Source organism: Aricia agestis, chromosome 18, assembly GCF_905147365.1.
Source record: "Aricia agestis chromosome 18, ilAriAges1.1, whole genome shotgun sequence".
NCBI classification, from domain to species: domain Eukaryota; kingdom Metazoa; phylum Arthropoda; class Insecta; order Lepidoptera; family Lycaenidae; genus Aricia; species Aricia agestis.
This window is the reverse complement of record NC_056423.1, coordinates 4,932,619-4,951,321: the sequence shown is the minus strand read 5'-3', so window position 1 is coordinate 4,951,321 and position 18,703 is coordinate 4,932,619. Positions and strand designations below refer to the sequence as shown.

At 36.0% G+C, this 18,703-nt stretch overlaps 2 protein-coding genes and 1 non-coding gene across 3 annotated transcripts; 1 reads left to right on the top strand and 2 right to left on the bottom strand.

The window, feature by feature from the left end:
• Positions 1 to 1,147: 1,147 nt before the first annotated feature.
• Positions 1,148 to 9,929, bottom strand: LOC121736111 (nuclear RNA export factor 1-like). The gene is made up of 11 exons (XM_042127169.1): positions 9,758 to 9,929; positions 8,716 to 8,890; positions 8,153 to 8,308; positions 6,537 to 6,654; positions 5,966 to 6,038; positions 5,668 to 5,808; positions 4,552 to 4,750; positions 3,792 to 3,970; positions 2,731 to 2,913; positions 2,218 to 2,333; positions 1,148 to 1,309 (listed from the first exon to the last, which is right to left on the bottom strand). Exons 1-11 carry the CDS (start codon positions 9,875 to 9,877, stop codon positions 1,162 to 1,164), a joined length of 1,608 nt encoding a protein of 535 aa, XP_041983103.1. The 5' UTR covers positions 9,878 to 9,929; the 3' UTR covers positions 1,148 to 1,161.
• On the top strand, positions 4,228 to 4,299 carry Trnaq-uug. The gene has a single exon. It is a non-coding gene; the product is annotated as a tRNA-Gln (tRNA).
• A 3,037-nt stretch (positions 9,930 to 12,966) lies between the features above and the next one.
• LOC121735839 (pseudouridine-5'-phosphatase-like) lies at positions 12,967 to 15,317 on the bottom strand. The gene is made up of 4 exons (XM_042126794.1): positions 15,143 to 15,317; positions 14,840 to 15,058; positions 14,362 to 14,594; positions 12,967 to 13,883 (listed from the first exon to the last, which is right to left on the bottom strand). Exons 1-4 carry the CDS (start codon positions 15,192 to 15,194, stop codon positions 13,692 to 13,694), a joined length of 696 nt encoding a protein of 231 aa, XP_041982728.1. The 5' UTR covers positions 15,195 to 15,317; the 3' UTR covers positions 12,967 to 13,691.
• Positions 15,318 to 18,703: the final 3,386 nt, after the last annotated feature.

Here is an 18,703-nt window from a genome sequence, read left to right as displayed (position 1 = left end):
TGCCGTCGTAACCAACTAGATCTAAATATCACCAAATGTTACGTATGTAGCTTTACTCGTAAGACCACCCTCATTTACTACGACTACAAAATTACAGATATATCCTTAATTAGAGTTACCAAGATAAAAGACTTGGGCGTTACGTTTGATTCAAAACTTTTATTTGATTGTCATATAGACGATATCATTAAAAAAGCCGCTCAAGCTTTGGGATTCATAATACGCGTCTCGGCTAATTTCAGACACATTAAAACTCTTAAAATCCTTTACTGTAGTTTTGTGCGCAGCCATCTCGAGTACTGCTCGTCTGTTTGGAACCCAGTTTATGACATATATATTAACCGTATTGAAAACATACAGAAGAAATTTCTTAGATACGTGCAATTCAGATCTGGAACGTACTTGAACAACTATTTCGATCGCTGCAAAAAATTCCATCTACTGCCTTTATCTGCTAGACGGAAAGTATCAGACCTGGCTCTTCTTATTAGTTTAGCCAACAGCTCAGCGGATTGCGCTGATCTCACCAGCAAAATCCAGCTTCGCGTTCCAGCAGCCTCGAGAAGAAAGCGTGACCTACTGCATATTCAACACTATAGTACTAATTATCGCCAAAATTCTTATATGATCAGGGCTAGTAGAATGTTTAATGAAATATCTCGAATAATTGATGTGGACCTATTCTTTACCAATGTAACAACTTTTAAGAAAGAATTTAATAATTTCTATTTTAATTGTAACCTGCGCAATTCTATTACTTAATACGTTATTACAATAATTCTTGTTCTGTTTTTCTAATTTTTTTCTAAAATTCTAAATAATTGTGACCATTGTCTACTCGTATCGCTGCTTTGTTTTTATTAGCATTTTTCTATCTGTGGAAACTTTTAATTGGCCTTCTTGTATTGTATATTTAGATTCTATGTGTATGTTAGCTGTAAGTTTTCCAAAAATCAATAAAATAAAATAAAAAATAAAATAAAATAAAATAAATTCTGCTTCAAATTGGCACAATAAACAGCTGGGTATCATAAGTCCAGCGTACTTGTTTAATGGCGGTCAGTGGTAGTTTTTATTACTCGTAGGTTATAACGTAATGATATGTCCGATGAATATACATGTTATAGGTAGCAAATGAAAAATCAACCTCTTTTAGTAATCTTAATCAATTTCATATATTATAGAGCTGTTCAACGATTGTATGTCGTCGTCTGATGAAAACGCATCATCAGTGATGCTTTTCATCTCTACTTCAGTTTTAAATTCAGCAAGACACTCTCGCAGATCCCAGCTATGTTTCTTCAGTCGTCTAAAACGTAAAAACTCGTTAGTAAATAATGCCTATTCCAGTTATAAAAAGTAGTAATGGTAGCAAACAATCAAACATACATACAAAAAAATGTTACATCTATCTAAAGGGTATACCTACCCTTTAGATAGATGTAACATTTTTTTGTATGTATGTTTGATTGTTTGCTACCATTACCGGGTATGGGACCCAGTAAAAAATGGGGGCGTTGTGTAGAGGCTTGGGGGGTGATTTGTATTTTGTGATTTAATTTTATCTGGATGCATTTTAAATTGAAACAATGGGGGCGCTAAAACATAATTTGTTCTCAAAGTGGGCAGTAGACAAATAAGTTTGGGAACCCGGTATATACTATCAACTATAGTTTGTGCGTTTTATGATGATATGCGTGACACATTCTAATTGACAATAGTAGGGAAGTTACCTAACAAAAATTAATCGATAATTTAAAAATATCGAATCACTTCCTAAAGGAATTGCAATCGAAATTATCGATTTCGTACTGACATTTCAGTGGTGCCGGCGATTTAAGATGGCCGCTCTTTTTTATCGATTTGATTTCGATTCAACAGAGTCAATCTCTATTGACATAAGTTCCGTTTCATGCATATGACATTTTTCAAATATTTTCGTAACAATAATTTTATAATCCTATTTCACAGTTAATATTTATAATTTTATATTAATAAGTTAGCATTTAGCAACTTTTCATTTTTATTCATTTACAATTATAGGAAACATTTGTTTTTGTAGATGGAATATAATTTATTACATTTTGATTTTTTTTGTTTTCTTGTAAAAAAAACCCGTAGCAAGGAATATGAAAACTGTCACCCATATCATCTTAAAACGCACAAACTATAATCTTACTACTTGATGACTTGAACTATAACAAAATATACACTTACGACTCTGCTTCTGGTTTTTTCAAATGTGACAGATGTCTTAATATTTTTATCATACACTCTTGTTCCTGTGTTGTGGGCTCTATTAATCTTAATTCGCCTAAATGTCTCGTCGGACCCTAAAAATATAATTAAATTGGGTAATGTGAGTATTGTACCATCTTCCTACGTTATTTGATCAGGTTTTTTCTAGTCAATGTTAGTCCCGATTTGGCGGCTGCTATTAACATAACACAACCAAATTACAAAGACCTCTACCATTTGCCTTTAAATAAATTTATCTGTTTGTATAGGGTGAACATGACTAGATTGGACAGTACTAGTCATTGGACAGAGCACAAAAACACTATATTTATTAAGGATGCTTTAAAAACTACCTGTTTTTCTTTAAAATCAGGCGTTCTTTTACTTTAAAAACAGGCAGTTTTTAAAGAAACATTAATAAATATGGTGTTTTTTTGCTTTGTCCAATGACTACTGGTCATTTACCCTAGTACAATCAAATAAAAAACGCACCTGGAAAGACTCCTTTAAATCTTTCGGAGCTAAGGAGATTGTGAACATTTCGTTGGTGATCAAATAATGTCTGTGGTCCATCATAGTGTTATATTTAAGAACAAAAGTCCTTCTGAAACTGAAATATCGATCACTCACTTCTTCTCTGAACAGTCCATCTATTACTAACACTAAGGTGTGACCCTGTAATAAAAAAAAAACAGTTAATATCGGAAATCGTTTTTCATTTACGCAGCCTTTAGGCAGGCCGCATATATAATACACGTTTTACGTAATCGTATCCGAATTCGTTTTCCGTATTCGGAAATCTGAATGCATGGAATCAGTAGAAAATACATTAAATAACGCACACATTCGCTTTTTTTAGAACGGGACGAATTCCGCATGTACGTTACAAGTGCAAGAAATCGCGTACGCGCGTGAAGAAAAACGAACGTGTGCGCAACTCGCAAGTCTCACAGAATTCACAATCGAAATTCCACATTAGGAAAAATTCGGACGCCCCGCCCCGCTCATACATTTTAACCTCAGTGTGCGGGGGTCCACAACAAAATGTATGAACAGAGTGCGTTCCGGCGGGCGTCCGAATTTTGATCCGCGGATAATGTGCGGCCGGGGTTAGGGTGAAGCCAAACGAGCGTAATTTGTGAATTGGAAGCCGCAGAATTTCGGTCGCGTAAATATCTTTTCATACAAATCATGACTCACAAAATTGCGCTCGTGTGAATCAAACAGGTATTTTGTATGAAACTGAATGCAGCAGAATTTCTGCCAGCCTGATTTCTGCGACTCACAATTCACAAATTACGCTCGTTTGGCTTCACCAAGTCCACTACATTTATCTGTCCTTTGACGTTTCCAATTTGCCAGACAAAGATAGTCGACCTTGATTAGTTAAATTACAATATTTTTATTAGTGAAGGACGAAGGGGTATGTGTTTACGTCCAACCACTGACATGGGAATTTGCATGAATTGAGATGCGATTGGTTGAAACCAAAAGAATAGACGTGGTTTTTTATTTTCTTGCTCGTGTTGCATAAAATTTAATTAAATACTTACGTAGTCATGTATTATATCAACACTGAAGCTGGTCAGATCATGTGAGCCACTAGGTAAAGCGCGTAGGACAGAAACGACCGTCTCAACGCCAAAGTAACTCTTAGTATTGTTAGATTGGTTTGGTTTGTGAAGATTACGGGAGTACATCGAAATTTTTGGCATCGAGACTTTTTCTATATCTGAAAAAAAAAAAACAATAGTGGCAAAACACAACGCAGTCACTTTTTAAAAAGAAGGATAAAAATAATAAAAAAAATTCAAAATTTAAATTTGGCGGTCGAATCATAATTCGGGCATCAATAATTGTTATAGTAGGTGAATATCCAAATTGGTCTAATATCAATAAAAACAGATGATTTGGCAAAAGAAGCAAACAAAAATTTGAAGGTCACTGTGGTCCATTGACATGATGCAAAAAATGACACGACCTGTCATCGGTTCCATGGTGTAATGGTTAGCACTCTGGACTTTGAATCCAGCGATCCGAGTTCAAATCTCGGTGGAACCTAAAGTCTATTTTATTTGTGTTTTTTTTTAATATTTACAATTACAAACTTTTCTTATTTAGACACTTATTGACTTTGTTTTTATTTGAAATACTATTATTTATGTTATAAAGGCGAAATTTTATGATTGTGGATGTTTGTAACTTCTTTTCTCAAACTAATGAATGGATTTCGATCAAATTAAGCATAGTATTACTTTATGCTCTGAATAATAACACATAGGGTTAAATATTTTTGCCTATTACAAAACATACCATTTAAATTCGCCGACAAAGTAAATATAGCTTTTGCATCATAGAAATGTTCAATATTTCTACCCTTTTTATGATCGTAATGGGCAAAATAGAGTTTCACAAATTCTTCTACTACATACTGGGTGTCATATTCGTCGTTAAGTATGAAATGTTTGTGGAAAGGCACAGTGATACCGTAGTTATTAATTTTGATTCCATCCTGAAAGTAAAAAAGTACTTTGTAAAGTATTTGAATACGAATTTATGGTGAGACGTGGGAACGCTTAAAAATTAATAATAAAAATTCGAAAGTGTGTCTGTCTGTTACCTCTTCAGAGTTCAGGCCCAAACTGAACCGATTTTGCTGAAATTTTGTATGGAGATACTTTGAGTCCTGAGAAAGGAAATTGGATAGCTGCGAATTTCGGGCGCAACGGAGTTGCAGGCATTATCTAGGTTAATAATATAATTCTAAATGACGCCCGCAATTCCGTTGCGCCAAAATTCGTTTTAAATTATTAAGTATGTAAGTACTAAGTATGGATTAACACCTTTACAACAAGGCCAGGTAATTAGGTCCCGTTATGTCAAACTAAGGGTCAATTCCGACCGCACCGCGACGCGTAGATGTATTTCTAAAGTATGGATTTGACAGATTTATAATGCTAAGTACTCACATACGGTTTTGCTCGATAGTTTTGCTCCAAAACGAGCAATAACCACCGTGTGGACCGCAAAACTGACAGCTCGAAAGCTCGCTTCGAGCCGGCCTCGATGGAATTAAATATGTCAAATATGTCATTTCCTTCCATTCAGAGTAAAACTATCGAGCAAAACCGTATGTGAGTACTGAGCATAAGACGTCTCACGCAATTGAAATCTGTCAATTTACTACAAATTTAGAAATGCATCTACGCATCGCGTTGCGGTCTGAATTGACCCTAAGCCAACGGTCCATGACTTTTATTGAATTGACATACCCGATCAAATGACTTAGGTCCATCAAATACACTATGAATCAATTTCTTTGATGGTCAATATTGGTACAATACAAGTTTGTGCCACATCCATGAGATGTGGCACAAACTTGTATTTTGACTATACATAGTTAATAGTTTTGTGTCATACAATACTAACCAACTCGACGACCCTGGGAAACTTTTTTGTTATCTCCTTTATGTATTCCATTTCATTCATATTGGCGCCAAACGTGTTCCCTTCAATCCACAAAACTTCTATTTTACTGTTTATTCTCTGTACTGATGCCAAAGAAGTCATCTAAAAATAATTTACAACATACCACATCATCATATCACTATATTAATTGTAATACTTTAAAGAAGACCTTAGAATATATTGTTTTTTACACCTTAAAGCCATGAGACCAGCCCTTTAAGCCAAGCCAAGTTCAAACAACTGAATCATATAAACTTACATTGTTATGACTAAGATTTAGTCCTATCAAATCTCCTTTGATAAAGAAGTTCATAATTTCTTGTGGCATTTCCCTGAAAGAGAAAAAAAATTACCTTCAAATGTAACAGATACTTAATCTGTTAAATCGAACGAAAATGAAATAATAATAATTTATACCAGTGTTAAAACACTGATTTTAAATAATAATGTCTCATAACTAATATACTTAGGCCGGTATAATTAGTCAGTACTCAAGATGCATCTCGGTCTCAAGACGCGGTTCGGCTCTATGATTGGTCCAAATTTTGACAGCCAACCAATCACAGAGCCTGTAGGCCTACTACGAAACCGTTTTGAGACTCAAATAATCGGACGAGAATGCTGCGTCCTGCTCTAACGACGTCATTTCACGTTTGTTAGAGCAGGGCGCGACATTCTCGTACGATTGTTTGAGTCTCAAAACAGTTTCATGGTACGGGCTCTGGAACCGTGTCTTGAGGCTGAGATGCATCTTGAGTACTGACTATTTATCCCGCCCTAAATCATGTGAAAATAAAAAAAATCTATTGTAGGACATAAAATAAATGTACCTTAATTGGTTATTGCTCAAATTAATAATTTTGCAATCTCTACTCATTCTTAACATGAGAATTTTAAAATTTGCCAACAGAGAAATCTTATAAAAATGAATTTTGTGTTGCAGAAATTCTGAAAAAAAAAGAATAAAGAAGATATTATTTATAAACTTTACATCAAACAGAAATTATTCTTTTACAGCACCACCTGTTGATTAAGAACTCCTGCTTTAGTAATTTTCATAATATGTATTAGAATGTATGGCCATAATAATAATAATATAATATAATAATATAATATCTATGGATGCTTCACACCACGTCAGTCTGGCCCCGTGCTAAGTACCTAAAGGACTTGTGTTACAGGTACCAGACAACGGAAATATATTTAATACTTTTATACTATACATATATTTGAGATTTTTATTATATCATACACATATTTAATACACATCCAGACCCGGGAACATTGAAAACTTTTTGTTCCGTCGGCGGGATTCGAACCCGCGACCCCCGGCTTGAGTTACCAACGCGCTCACCACTAAGCCACAGAGGTCGTCATAATAAATACAATCTGTTGCTTAATGAGTTTGCTCTTTTTCTTCTTCGTTCTGAGGGGTCTCAAGTCTTTTCTGGTTCACTGTGTTGCTTTTTAAATAAGCAAAAATAGTGTTTCGCCATATTTTCCATTTAAAAAGAGAATATTATGCAAAGGTCGGCGCAGAGGGCGCTACTAGAACATACAGTAAATAATAATCCGACATGTTACACATGTCCAAAGAGAATATAATCACTACGTTTCACACATGTCATCTATACTAATATTAATATTATAAATGCGAGAGTATCTCTGTCTGTCTGTCTGTCTCGCTTTCACGCCAAAACTACCGAACCGATTGTAATGAAATTTTGTATACAGATAGTCTAAATCCTAAGAAAGGACATAGGCTACTTTTTTACTGGAAAAAAGGGTTATATGGGGGTGAAAATGCGTAAAATTGTTCAAATTAAGTTAGTTCCAAAAAATCATAATAGATGGCGCCGTGCGTCTCCTACATCGCGCTGACGCTTGCTCAAACGTCTTTCTATAAGAGGTGGTATCATCTTACATATAAGTTTAGATTTTTTTCGATTGTTATTTTTTTCGATTGATATTTATATTTACGTTATTAAAAAACTCAGTGCTTTATCTATGCAGTGACGTAACCGTAAACCTATATATAAATAGTTTATGGGTAAAAGAAGAAGATAGTTGTGTAATAGGGGGGGGACTAAATAAGCTTTAAAATTTGGCATAAAATAAAAAGTTTAATTAAAAAATATATATATTATGTGCACACTGCACAGCTGTTTTGATTTAAGGGGTACCAGGATTTTTTTATAAAAGCTTTTGACACCAATTTTGTTCACATCGCGCGCTATAAACTGAAGTCCACGCGGACGAAGTCGCGGGCAACAGCTAGTATTAGAATATTGACAGAAATGTTGTCAGACATCGAACAAAACTTCTTGTTTACTGTCTGTGCTAGTGCTGCCTTCTAGCATGAAAACATTGCACTAATATACACTCACACATTAACTGCCCAATAAAGAAATATGAAACACTCAAACTTAAATGTTATTTTACTTACCTTCATCATTACAAAAATTGGATAGATCTAGTTCATAATTTGGTTTAAATCTGTTGCTAACAACTCCAGTCACGATGTCTTCCAGAGTTGTTTTACTGCCAAATAATTGTAAAGACGTCTTGTCATTTAATAAAATCTCAATGTTTATTAGTTTTCCTGAAATTGAAAGAAAATATAGTCTTTTTAAAATGTTTTTTAGAATTACTTTCTTAAAAAAATATAATATAATTACTTTCTTTTTTATTGACTCTCTACAGTCTACAACATATGTATGTGAGAGTGGGTTTTCACTCCTGATCATGATAAAAACTAACTACAGAAATCAACTCGATACTGAGTTAATGTTAAAATTGTCCAAAATTACTCCTAACATTGAATCCACTTGCGACAAAAAAACAAGCACACCAATCAAATAACTATTTCTTTAGGAGAGATTACTAAGTAAAGCATTACCAAGGACACCCACAATATAAACACCGGTCGCAAGGCGTTGCCAGCCTTTGAAGGCATAATAATATCCTCCTTTCCTAAAAGTTTAAAATTAGCATTAGTTAGGTACTTACTTTGATTAGGAAATATAAAACCTAAATTAATAATTTTTAAGACCAAAGCCAAACTACTTGTATAGAATGTTGTAACAGCATTGGTAGATGAAAAATTTACTGGTACAAAAGAAACTGAAAAGTATTCACTTATCGCCTCATATAACAAGTAATCATTATTATCCCAATCATACACCTGAAAAAGAAAAGAGAATGATTAAAGTGGTCCAAATTTCCACCACCAACGAGACCCATATTGACTTATTGTCCATTAAATATAGAGTAACTTTCATTTTAAGAGAAATAAAAATAAGTAAAATGTTATGACCATATGAAAAATAATTTTTTGAGTGAAAATATTGATATTGATATTCATCTATTTCAGTAAAAACCTAATAGGAAATGCCAAGCGACATCACATAACATAGATTGAGTAGTTAAAAAGTGCAATGGATCATATAAATACTATTTTATGTAATAAATGGTAGAAAACTTTTTTATTCCGTCATAACTTTTTTCTAACAGGATATTTTTGGTTGCGTTTCAGTAATAATGATTCCGTATTTAGCAGACCATTTGCACATTTGCTCCAAACTCAATACATTTTTATTACATCTACAATATTTTTCATACAAAATGGTAAAAAACACGACTTTTCATTCAGCCATAACCTTTCACTTACAGCTAGGGTTGCCAGATGTCCGGTATTTAAGCGTACAGTCCGGTATTTTCGAGGCCACTCCGGTAAAAAATAAAAGGTGAAACAAATTTAGACCGGACTCCATACAGTTAAAGACATTCTCTTTTATATGGTTAATATATTTATTTATTATTGCTAAATGCTATAATACCTAGATAGCTCTTGTCATGTCATTCCTTCAAAAAGTTTCTCCAGTGCCAGTCGCCAGAGGCAAGGATATTTTAATATCATAGGCCAGAGGGATCTTTTGTGCTGCTGACATAAGCTCATCAGTCCTCTCTATTCTGTTTATGTTTATGGCTTTAGAGAGGGGCAATGACGGGAGATATTGAATATAATTATTATTAAATTTACTAAACTTACCATAATTTTATGAAAATAATATTTTTCATTTTCGTCTTCTGAAGTGCTATTTCCAATTAATGTAACTATACTTTGATTTACAGCACCTTTCTTCAATAATTTTTTGGCGTAAGCCGACATATTTACTCAATCTGTTTAATATTTATAAATTTTGTAAAATCGTACACGAAAGGCGCCGATAGGTACGGTACGGTACCGAAAAATATTGTTGTTATTCTTCTTCTTCTTCTTATTTTTTTTCTTTTCTTCTTATAATGGCACTTCGGTTATAGCCATAGCCAGTGTCATGGAATGAATATGTACTTGTACGTAGTACATATTAATTCCATGGCCAGTGTAGACTGTAGAGTATAATATTATGGCGGGAAATTGGAAAACAATATTCTTTATTACAATTTTTTCTATATTATCGTCAGGTCAGTCAGGTCTAAAGTCTAGTCAAAGCCTAAGTATTTAAAAGTCAATACAGTCAAGAAGTCAAGTCGGTCGATTCAGTAAAGTGGTAGACGCTTTAAAAGGCCCATTTACTGCCGGACCTGCCGTGCAGTCTTGCCGTGAAAGGGCCCTTTTACTGCAACTTTCGATGGAGTTTTGGAGGGAACACAAAAGAGCACGTTTCTGTTTATTACATCACTTTCCCACACTTGTGCACGATAACGAATGTCTAATGGTTAATATCCTACCAATATTACACATTAAAAACCCAGATAAGGGGGGTATTACATTATCATATATATTGGATCATTTCTATGATCATAATATATAGGATCCAATATACATATATGATCATTTGATCATATCTGCGTATTACATCATCTTAATTCATTGATCCTATTTTACGTCATATGTGGTTTCAATAGCCAATGGAGAGCGCTAACGCTGACAGGTATTGACGTCAGGGTTACTAGATCTCAGATTATTTCATCTTCAGATTTCATTTATTCAGATTATTAGAATTTGATTTGTCAAAAGACATCATCATTTTTAATATGGCTTTGTTTTTTGTTATTTCAGCAAGATTATCCAAGTATATAATAGATTTTTTTTTTATGAAATAAGGGGGCAAACGACCAAACAGGTCACCTGATGGAAAGCAACTTCCGTCGCCCATGGACACTCGCAGCATCAGAAGAGCTGCAGGTGCGTTGCCGGCTTTTTAAGAGGGAATAGGGTAATATAGGGGGGGGGGGGGGGCGTAGGGATTGGAAGGGAAGGGAATAGGGGAGAGTAAGGAAGGGAATAGGGTAGGGAATTGGGCCTCCGGTAAACTCACTCACTCGGCGAAACACAGCGCAAGCGCTGTTTCACGCCGGTTTTCTGTGAGATCGTGGTATTTCTCCGGTCGAGCCGGCCCATTCGTGCCGAAGCATGGCTCTCCCACGGTAATTACATTACATTATTTGAAACATAACGAACAAGAAATTAAAACTCTTTTTTATATTAAATAACTGGCAACACCTATTTCTATGACCGTATTGGATCCAATCTCTCAGCAAATGTCAAAAGTCTATGATCAAGGAAGAAATGAATCTTAAGTCTATATTACATTATCCAATATCATTGACTCAATGATCTTGGGTCCATTATATATGATAATCTAATATCCCCCTAACACAATTTTAGGAAAATAATATAAAAACACAACATCACTCTTCCACATTCTCCGCAAAACTCTTTCTTCTTCTTCTCCACATTCGAAAGCGTCAACTTTGAAGTTAGAAACCATAGATAAAAGTATTATAATAGATGTAGTCTTAGCCGCCATTTTGTGCTTATTTTCATACAAATACCCCGCGTTCCATTTAGCGTTAAAAACGATCAAAACGCTCAAAATGCCTTCTATTTTGAGCGTTTTGATCGTTTTTAACGCTAAATGGAACGCGGGGGTAGTGTGCGTTTATTTTCTTGAATATTTCTTTTTGTCGATTATTTCGAAGCACATTATGATACAGGAAAGAAAGTCAATTAGTTCATGATATCGATTAACTATAGTTCAAGTGATGAGAATCCGTAAACACACGTAAAAAGCTATGCAATTTTTATAGCTAAATTATTAATTGATGTGACATTTTTAGCACTAATGCCTTATACTTATAGCACGAATAAGGGATTAATAAACTTATATTATCTTTTTAGCTTACAAAAATACCGATTGAAAAGCCCAAAAACGTTGTTCAAAACTTACCTATCATTAAATGTTCACTAAAAACCTTTATTTACACTTTTATAACATGAAATATGCAGACCGACTCCTTTGTTATGTCCTAGTAAGTAGGACATAACATTACACGCTTTTGACGCTTATACACCGACGAGCTTTTGCCCGCGGTTTCGCTCGAGTCAAGAAGTATTATTATATACAAACTTTCATCCCCTATTTTAACCCCTTGGAGGTGGAATTGATCAAAATCCTTTCTTAGCGGATGCGTACGTCATAACATCTACCTTGCCAAATTTCAGCCCGATCCGTCCAGTGGTTTGGGCTGTGCGTTGATAGATCATCACTATGTCAATCAGTCAGCCAGTCACCTTTCGTTATAGGATGGTTACGTTACGGTATTAATTTTATCTTCCCTTCTTCGTCTACGTTCGTATTTAATGGACAAAAGCCAGTGGGATAGTCTTGGAGAGCCAAATCATGATTGTTTGAGGGCACTGACCTCCATTATACAAGTACGCGGAACTTATATAATGGAGGTCAGTGTTTGAGGGCCAACGCTAAAACTCGCGCGGGTGCACACTGCACGCTCACGTGTGTTACATAATGAAAAATAGTATGGGCAGCACAGGCACGTGCGACGGCCGACGGAGCGCGGATGGCGGGCACACGCTTTTTGCAGTCGACGTTGTTTCAAAATTAGTAAATAATCCATGGTAATCTACCCGTCACAACTGTACACGTTTAAGACAAAAATTATAATTTATATTAGCAGCGCTAAATGAGATGGGCGCACGCGATGGGCCCGCTCGCGGATTCGTTGCCCGCGCCCGCATCCGCCCGTGTTTTTGCGTTGGCCCTGAAAAAGTTGGAAAGTTAATTTTATTTCTTCTTTTGGCGTTGAAATGAAAAAGTTGGAATGTTAATTTTATTTCTTCTTTATTGAATCTATTAAGTTACATTAGTTTATTTGACTAGAATTTGAGATGTTTACATCTACTAAAATAAATCCATTCTTATTACTAAAATACTTTCAGGTACCGCGTTATAACATTTATTAAGCGTGTTTAGTTAGAGTTTTTTAATAATATTCAATTATTTAACAATATAATATCATCAATTTTATGGTAACCGTAATAAATAGAAAAAAATAAATAAACTACTTAAGTATATCTACACATCCAGAGCATTGATTAAATACAGATCCCTAATGTCTCATAAAAATTTTAACATTGAGATACTACATTTAACATAGCCATACTTATGAGTTTGACTACTAAATACAAGCGTTAATGTCCATAATATTTTTCATGTGCCTAACTTTTCATTAACAAAAGCGTTTAGTGAATTTCCACTAACAACTAAGTATAAACTTTCTTGCAAATTTAGACTTACAACAAAAAAAAACAATTTGGTTGCCATCAACTGTAACAGCATAAAGGTCAGATCGCAATACGCGGCACGTCACGTCACGGCCAAATATTCTTTGTATGAAATCGCATGAGGTGAGCCGCACTACGCGGCAGGGACACAAAACGTCAGTTTTATAGAACGTAAGCGCTCTTACAGACGAATGGCACTTGTCAGCAGGACAAGTGTCGACTTGGCTGCCGTCGACGCATAGCATCGAGTGCTGTCTACTGCCGTCGACGCGTGCCGTCGATATGTGCCGTTCGTCTGTAAGAAGCCTAAAGTGTCGTGTGGCGTTTCTTGTATTGTCGCTTAGTGCGAACTCGCCTTAATTCTAAGTGCTTTTCAATTCCATAATCAAATAATTCATTTACATGCACATTGATTGTAGGGTGGGAGCCCAAACAATTCTGGTTTAAAATCTTCAAGAGACTCAAGAATCAGGGTAGCATTTTGAAGTAGATTCTTATCGACACGGGGATCTGGGACTATTACCACTTGCATATTTGCGGCACGCGCAGCTTTTACCCCATTTAGAGCATCTTCAAACACCAAGCACTGAAATTAAAATATATGTATTTTTATGTAATCACTAGTACACTGGCTAGCAAGTTTAACATCAAAAATGGTGGCAAATCATGTGGCAATCAAATTCTAACAAGTCATATACATGGGCGCTGGCAGAAATAATTTCCAAGGGGTGCAGATTTTAGTTTTCTTTCTTTTCTTTTTACTTTTTACGAACAACAGTGACTGTCTATTCACATCAACAGAATACATTTAGTGCCGATAGTTTCTGTAGATACCGAGATTCCTAAGATGTGAAGTGCACCACCTGACACCCCCCTGCCGGCTGAAGTATATTATAATCTGATTTTATAAATGGCCTTTTCATGAATTTATATTTTACAAATTATTATGAGCATCCACTACCCAACAACACAGCTTTATTGTTTACATATTTAGATCACATTGAACCAGAATTGAGTATACTATATTAATTTTTATAAAAATGGTATCATATTATCTAACTAACCTTTTCAGGTTCTGGTTTATCGGGAAACCTGGAGGCGCAGACGAGGAATATAGCAGGATCTGGTTTCCCTTTAGTCACTTCCGGGTCTGATGAACCCATGACCAGATGGTGGAAGTAGGACAGGAACTTCTGGTGCTTTGCCATCTTCAATTGTACACTGTCCTCACTGGAGCTTGTGGCCAACGCAATAGGAATCCCACAATTGTGTAAATGTTCCACGAGGGTTTTAGCGCCTGAAAAGAAGTGTTTGCAAAATGTTATAAGGGTTTAGTGGTGTGCCTCAATAAAAATGTAAATAGCAATATGACTTTTGAAATGTTGCTAAACAAATAGGCTTTTAATTATTATGTTTCATTTTCATTTTTACTACCTGATGGTTGTTATAAAGTATGGAATGTTAGTAAATGCATTTTTTTTTCACATTATCCTTACCATAATAAAAATATAATTGTAAAAAAAATCCAATATTTTTTTTTACCTGGCATCAGCTCTACCTTTGGAAACAGTATTTCGTACTGCTCCTGACACTGAGTGAGAAATTCATCAGTTGTGATAGGCAAATCTAAAGTTTGAACAATTTTTTCAGCACACTCTCGATTCTGAAAGCCTAGTAAGGTAGCTTTGACTTCCCAAGTAAATTCTTTTCCGTACTTTGCGCAAACGTTTGAAAATGCCTCCGTATAGTAGTTTTCGGAATCTGTAAATTGTGTTAGTTTATAATATACTTTGCTATGGGGGTTCAGTTTAAACCGTCCACAAAAAATATTGATTTAACAATTACCAATCAGCAGACCATCCAAGTCGAAAAGAACGTGAGTAACTTTGTTAAACATGATGATTTTTTGATTTGCAGATAAAGTGTATGATATTAGATTTATTTTATCAATTATTGTACAGTATACTGAAATTACGGATTACGGTTATTGGACAGTGAATTGTGATAAAAATATTTGAAACAGAAAGAAACCAATAGATTTTTCAAATTTTATGCCAATTTTCCAATGTCAATGTCATTTGTCATCTGTCAGATTATTTTAAATTTTTTAATTCTACCTGCAGTTCAATCTACGACCGATTAATCACAGGTGTTTCGGAGGAATTTTTTAAAGCATGTTGAGCTGTGAGCATGAGACGCAGCCATGACGCAGCTTAACGTTGTAAGCCAGCCTGCAGCCGGGAGTTAAAAATAAGACCTCGTTTAAGAGCCCGCTAACTAGCCAGCCACAAATTTTCTTTACTTTACAAAAACTTACTCTTGAGCTCGACAAGGCTTTAAATGAACGTGGCGAAAAAAGGAACTAACGCTGTCATCATACAATAACGCCATTTTTGACAGTTCTCCTTTACCAGCAGCGCCACGCCCACGTTCATTTCAAGCCTTGTCGGACCTGTCATCTGTCAAATTCTGTGGTCTAGGTTAAGGTTAAAGTTAGCCTTAACTATAAGCATAAGTTTGACCATAACTTTAACTTTAACCACGCCTCTGGTGCAACCCACCCTAAAAGTTTTCATGTTTAAAATTTTTCATGTTTCTTCGGCGCCTAGGGTGCTGGTAGTGTTGAAAAAATTTAGCGCCCCTTTTGTTTGCTTTCAGTGCCCCTTAATTTTTATCTGGCACCCTGGGCGGGCTGGGCGACCCAGCGTCGCCACTCCTAACGCCGCTACTGTATTAATTGATTAACGTAATACAAAAATTAAAAGTCGCACATACTTGTGCATTGTCTTTTTAATGACTTCCTTATTGCTATTAATAAATAAAACACATTAATACACAATGTCCATAAATTGTTATAAATAAGACAACGCTTTCCTCATAAGTCTTTTTAGGTATCAAAAGAATCCAATTATGTAGAGATGCTACTTGGCTTGATTAATTTTCTGCATCCCTTTCTAATAAATGTAAAATTCTACACTACCATACTTTTAGGCTCAATTCACACCGGAATGGCAGGGCGAGGCGAGCAGTTTCAGTGTCATATGATTTTAAACTTTGTCTACGTCATGGGCGTATATAAGGGGGGTGTCCTGGGGGTCCGGACCCCCCCCCATTTTACTATCCATTTTACTTGTCCAATTTCGACAATAATATATGTACCTCGCCGATTAAAATCGGTGCGGTACATGTAAATAAAAAAAAAATACTTTTGATTTCCTAAGCACGTTGCCTATTTGTTGCTGCGGAACCCTTCATGGGCGATTCCAACTCGCACTTGGCCGCTTTTTTACTTTTTTTACGTTAGTGACCCCCCCTTATGAAAACTATAGTATAATTAATAATTATACGCCCGTGATCTACGTAGTATCGCTTAAGAAATCTACAGCCGCTAGCCGCCCGTGGACGCTCGTGGTCGCTCGTGGCTTCTTGCGGCCGCCGGCGGCGGCGATTTCTCAAGCGTATATGTATTACAATAATGAAGATAAAGTTTAAAATCATATGACACTGAAACTGCTCGCCTCGCCTCTGCCATTCCGGTGTGAATTGAGCCTTACATCACCCGAAAGTGTGCATGTCTGCAGTTTATCGCTGACTAGCGACACGCCCCGGCTTCGCACGGGTATAAAATAAATTATGGCCTAAGTCACTGACAAAATGATTAAAATCGATTCAGTAGTTTGATTTTAAATAATTTATATTCATTACTACCCGTGGCCCGCATTGGTCGGTACTGCCGCAAAAGCTACTTACGTCCCGCAATTTTAAATCTGTAATGTCTTCGAAAATATTCATTTAAAATTAAAATCGTATTAATTATGCTGTAAAGGGCCAAAATAAATAATGTATTTGAAGTATTTAATTGAATAAGGATTATTGCCGTATTGGTTAAAATCGCTTCGAAAATTAGCCATTATTTGAAGTTAAAAGTAAATGACAAAAAAATATTAACATATTTTTTATCTCTTATGGATATATCCCACAATAACTTGTGGGATATATCCATAAGAGATATACTTATACGTGGGAGAGCCATGCTTCGGCACGAATGGGCCGGCTCGACCGGAGAAATACCACGTTCTCACAGAAAACCGGCGTGAAACAGCGCTTACGCTGTGTTTCGCCGAGTGAGTGAGTTTACCGGAGGCCCAATCCCCTACCCTATTCCCTTTCCTACCCTCCCCTATTCCATTCCCTACCCTCCCCTATTCCCTTCCCTTCCCTTCCCATCTCTACCCTCCCCTATTACCATATTCCCTCTCAAAAGGCCGGCAACGCACCTGCAGCTCTTCTGATGCTGCGAGTGTCCATGGGCGACGGAAGTTGCTTTCCATCAGGTAACCCGTTTGCTCGCTTGCCCCCTTATTTCATAAAAAAAATACCATCGCGGAGTTTTCTGTAGACCTTTTCAACGTGTAGGTACTATTATTTATTCTGTGGCATTGGTAGTGCCCACTTCGAAACGGGCGTAAAATGTAAATCGCAATATTTTAATTTCGCCATAACTTCTAATGGCGGCTCTCGACATAGGCGAACGCGTTGGCCAACGCGTCTGCAGACGCGTTGGCCCAATGTGTAGAACGGGCGTTCGCGCGTTGGCCGTAGGTATTTAGACGTTGGCCAACGCGCGAACGCCCGTTCTACACATTGGGCCAACGCGTCTGCAGACGCGTTGGCCAACGCGTTCGCCTATGTCGAGAGCCGCCATAAACCAAACGTCCAATTTTAATCATTCAAAGAGCAAATATAATCTACATAAACTGTACTTAGTGATGAAATTATTTTTTTGATAAGGATTATTAGCATGAGTAAAATAAATGCGTTTAAATGTAGTAAAAAAAAATCAACATTTTTCAATAAAAAAATGGTTATTGTGCCTCACTTGACATAGATAGGTACAGTGTGTCGCGGACATTTTTGTAGATATTTATAAGATCTACATTTACTTAGAACATTGTATAGTTTTATCTTTTATAGTTTAGGCAGCGTACGCAAAATAATTAAATTTTTTGGTTGTTTCCGAAGAACTGAAATATCTTACGGAACCCTATATTCTCCAAAATGAAAAGTGGCCTATGTTACTCGTAAATAATGTAGCTTTCGAATGGTGAAAGAATTTTTAAAATCGGTCCAGTAGTTTTTGAGCCTATTCATTACAATTAAACAAACAAACAAACAAAGTTTACGTCTTTATAATATTAGTATAGATTCGCGCTCAAACCGCTGAACCAATTTTGCTGAAATTTGGAAAGTATGGAGATACTTTGAGTCCCGGGAAAGGACACTGGGCACTTTTTATCCCGGAAAATTGTACGGTTTCCGCGATATAAACTAATTTTAACGCAACGGAGTTCATACTTTTTTACGTTGGCCCATGATGGAATGGACGTGGTCATGTGGGATTACTTA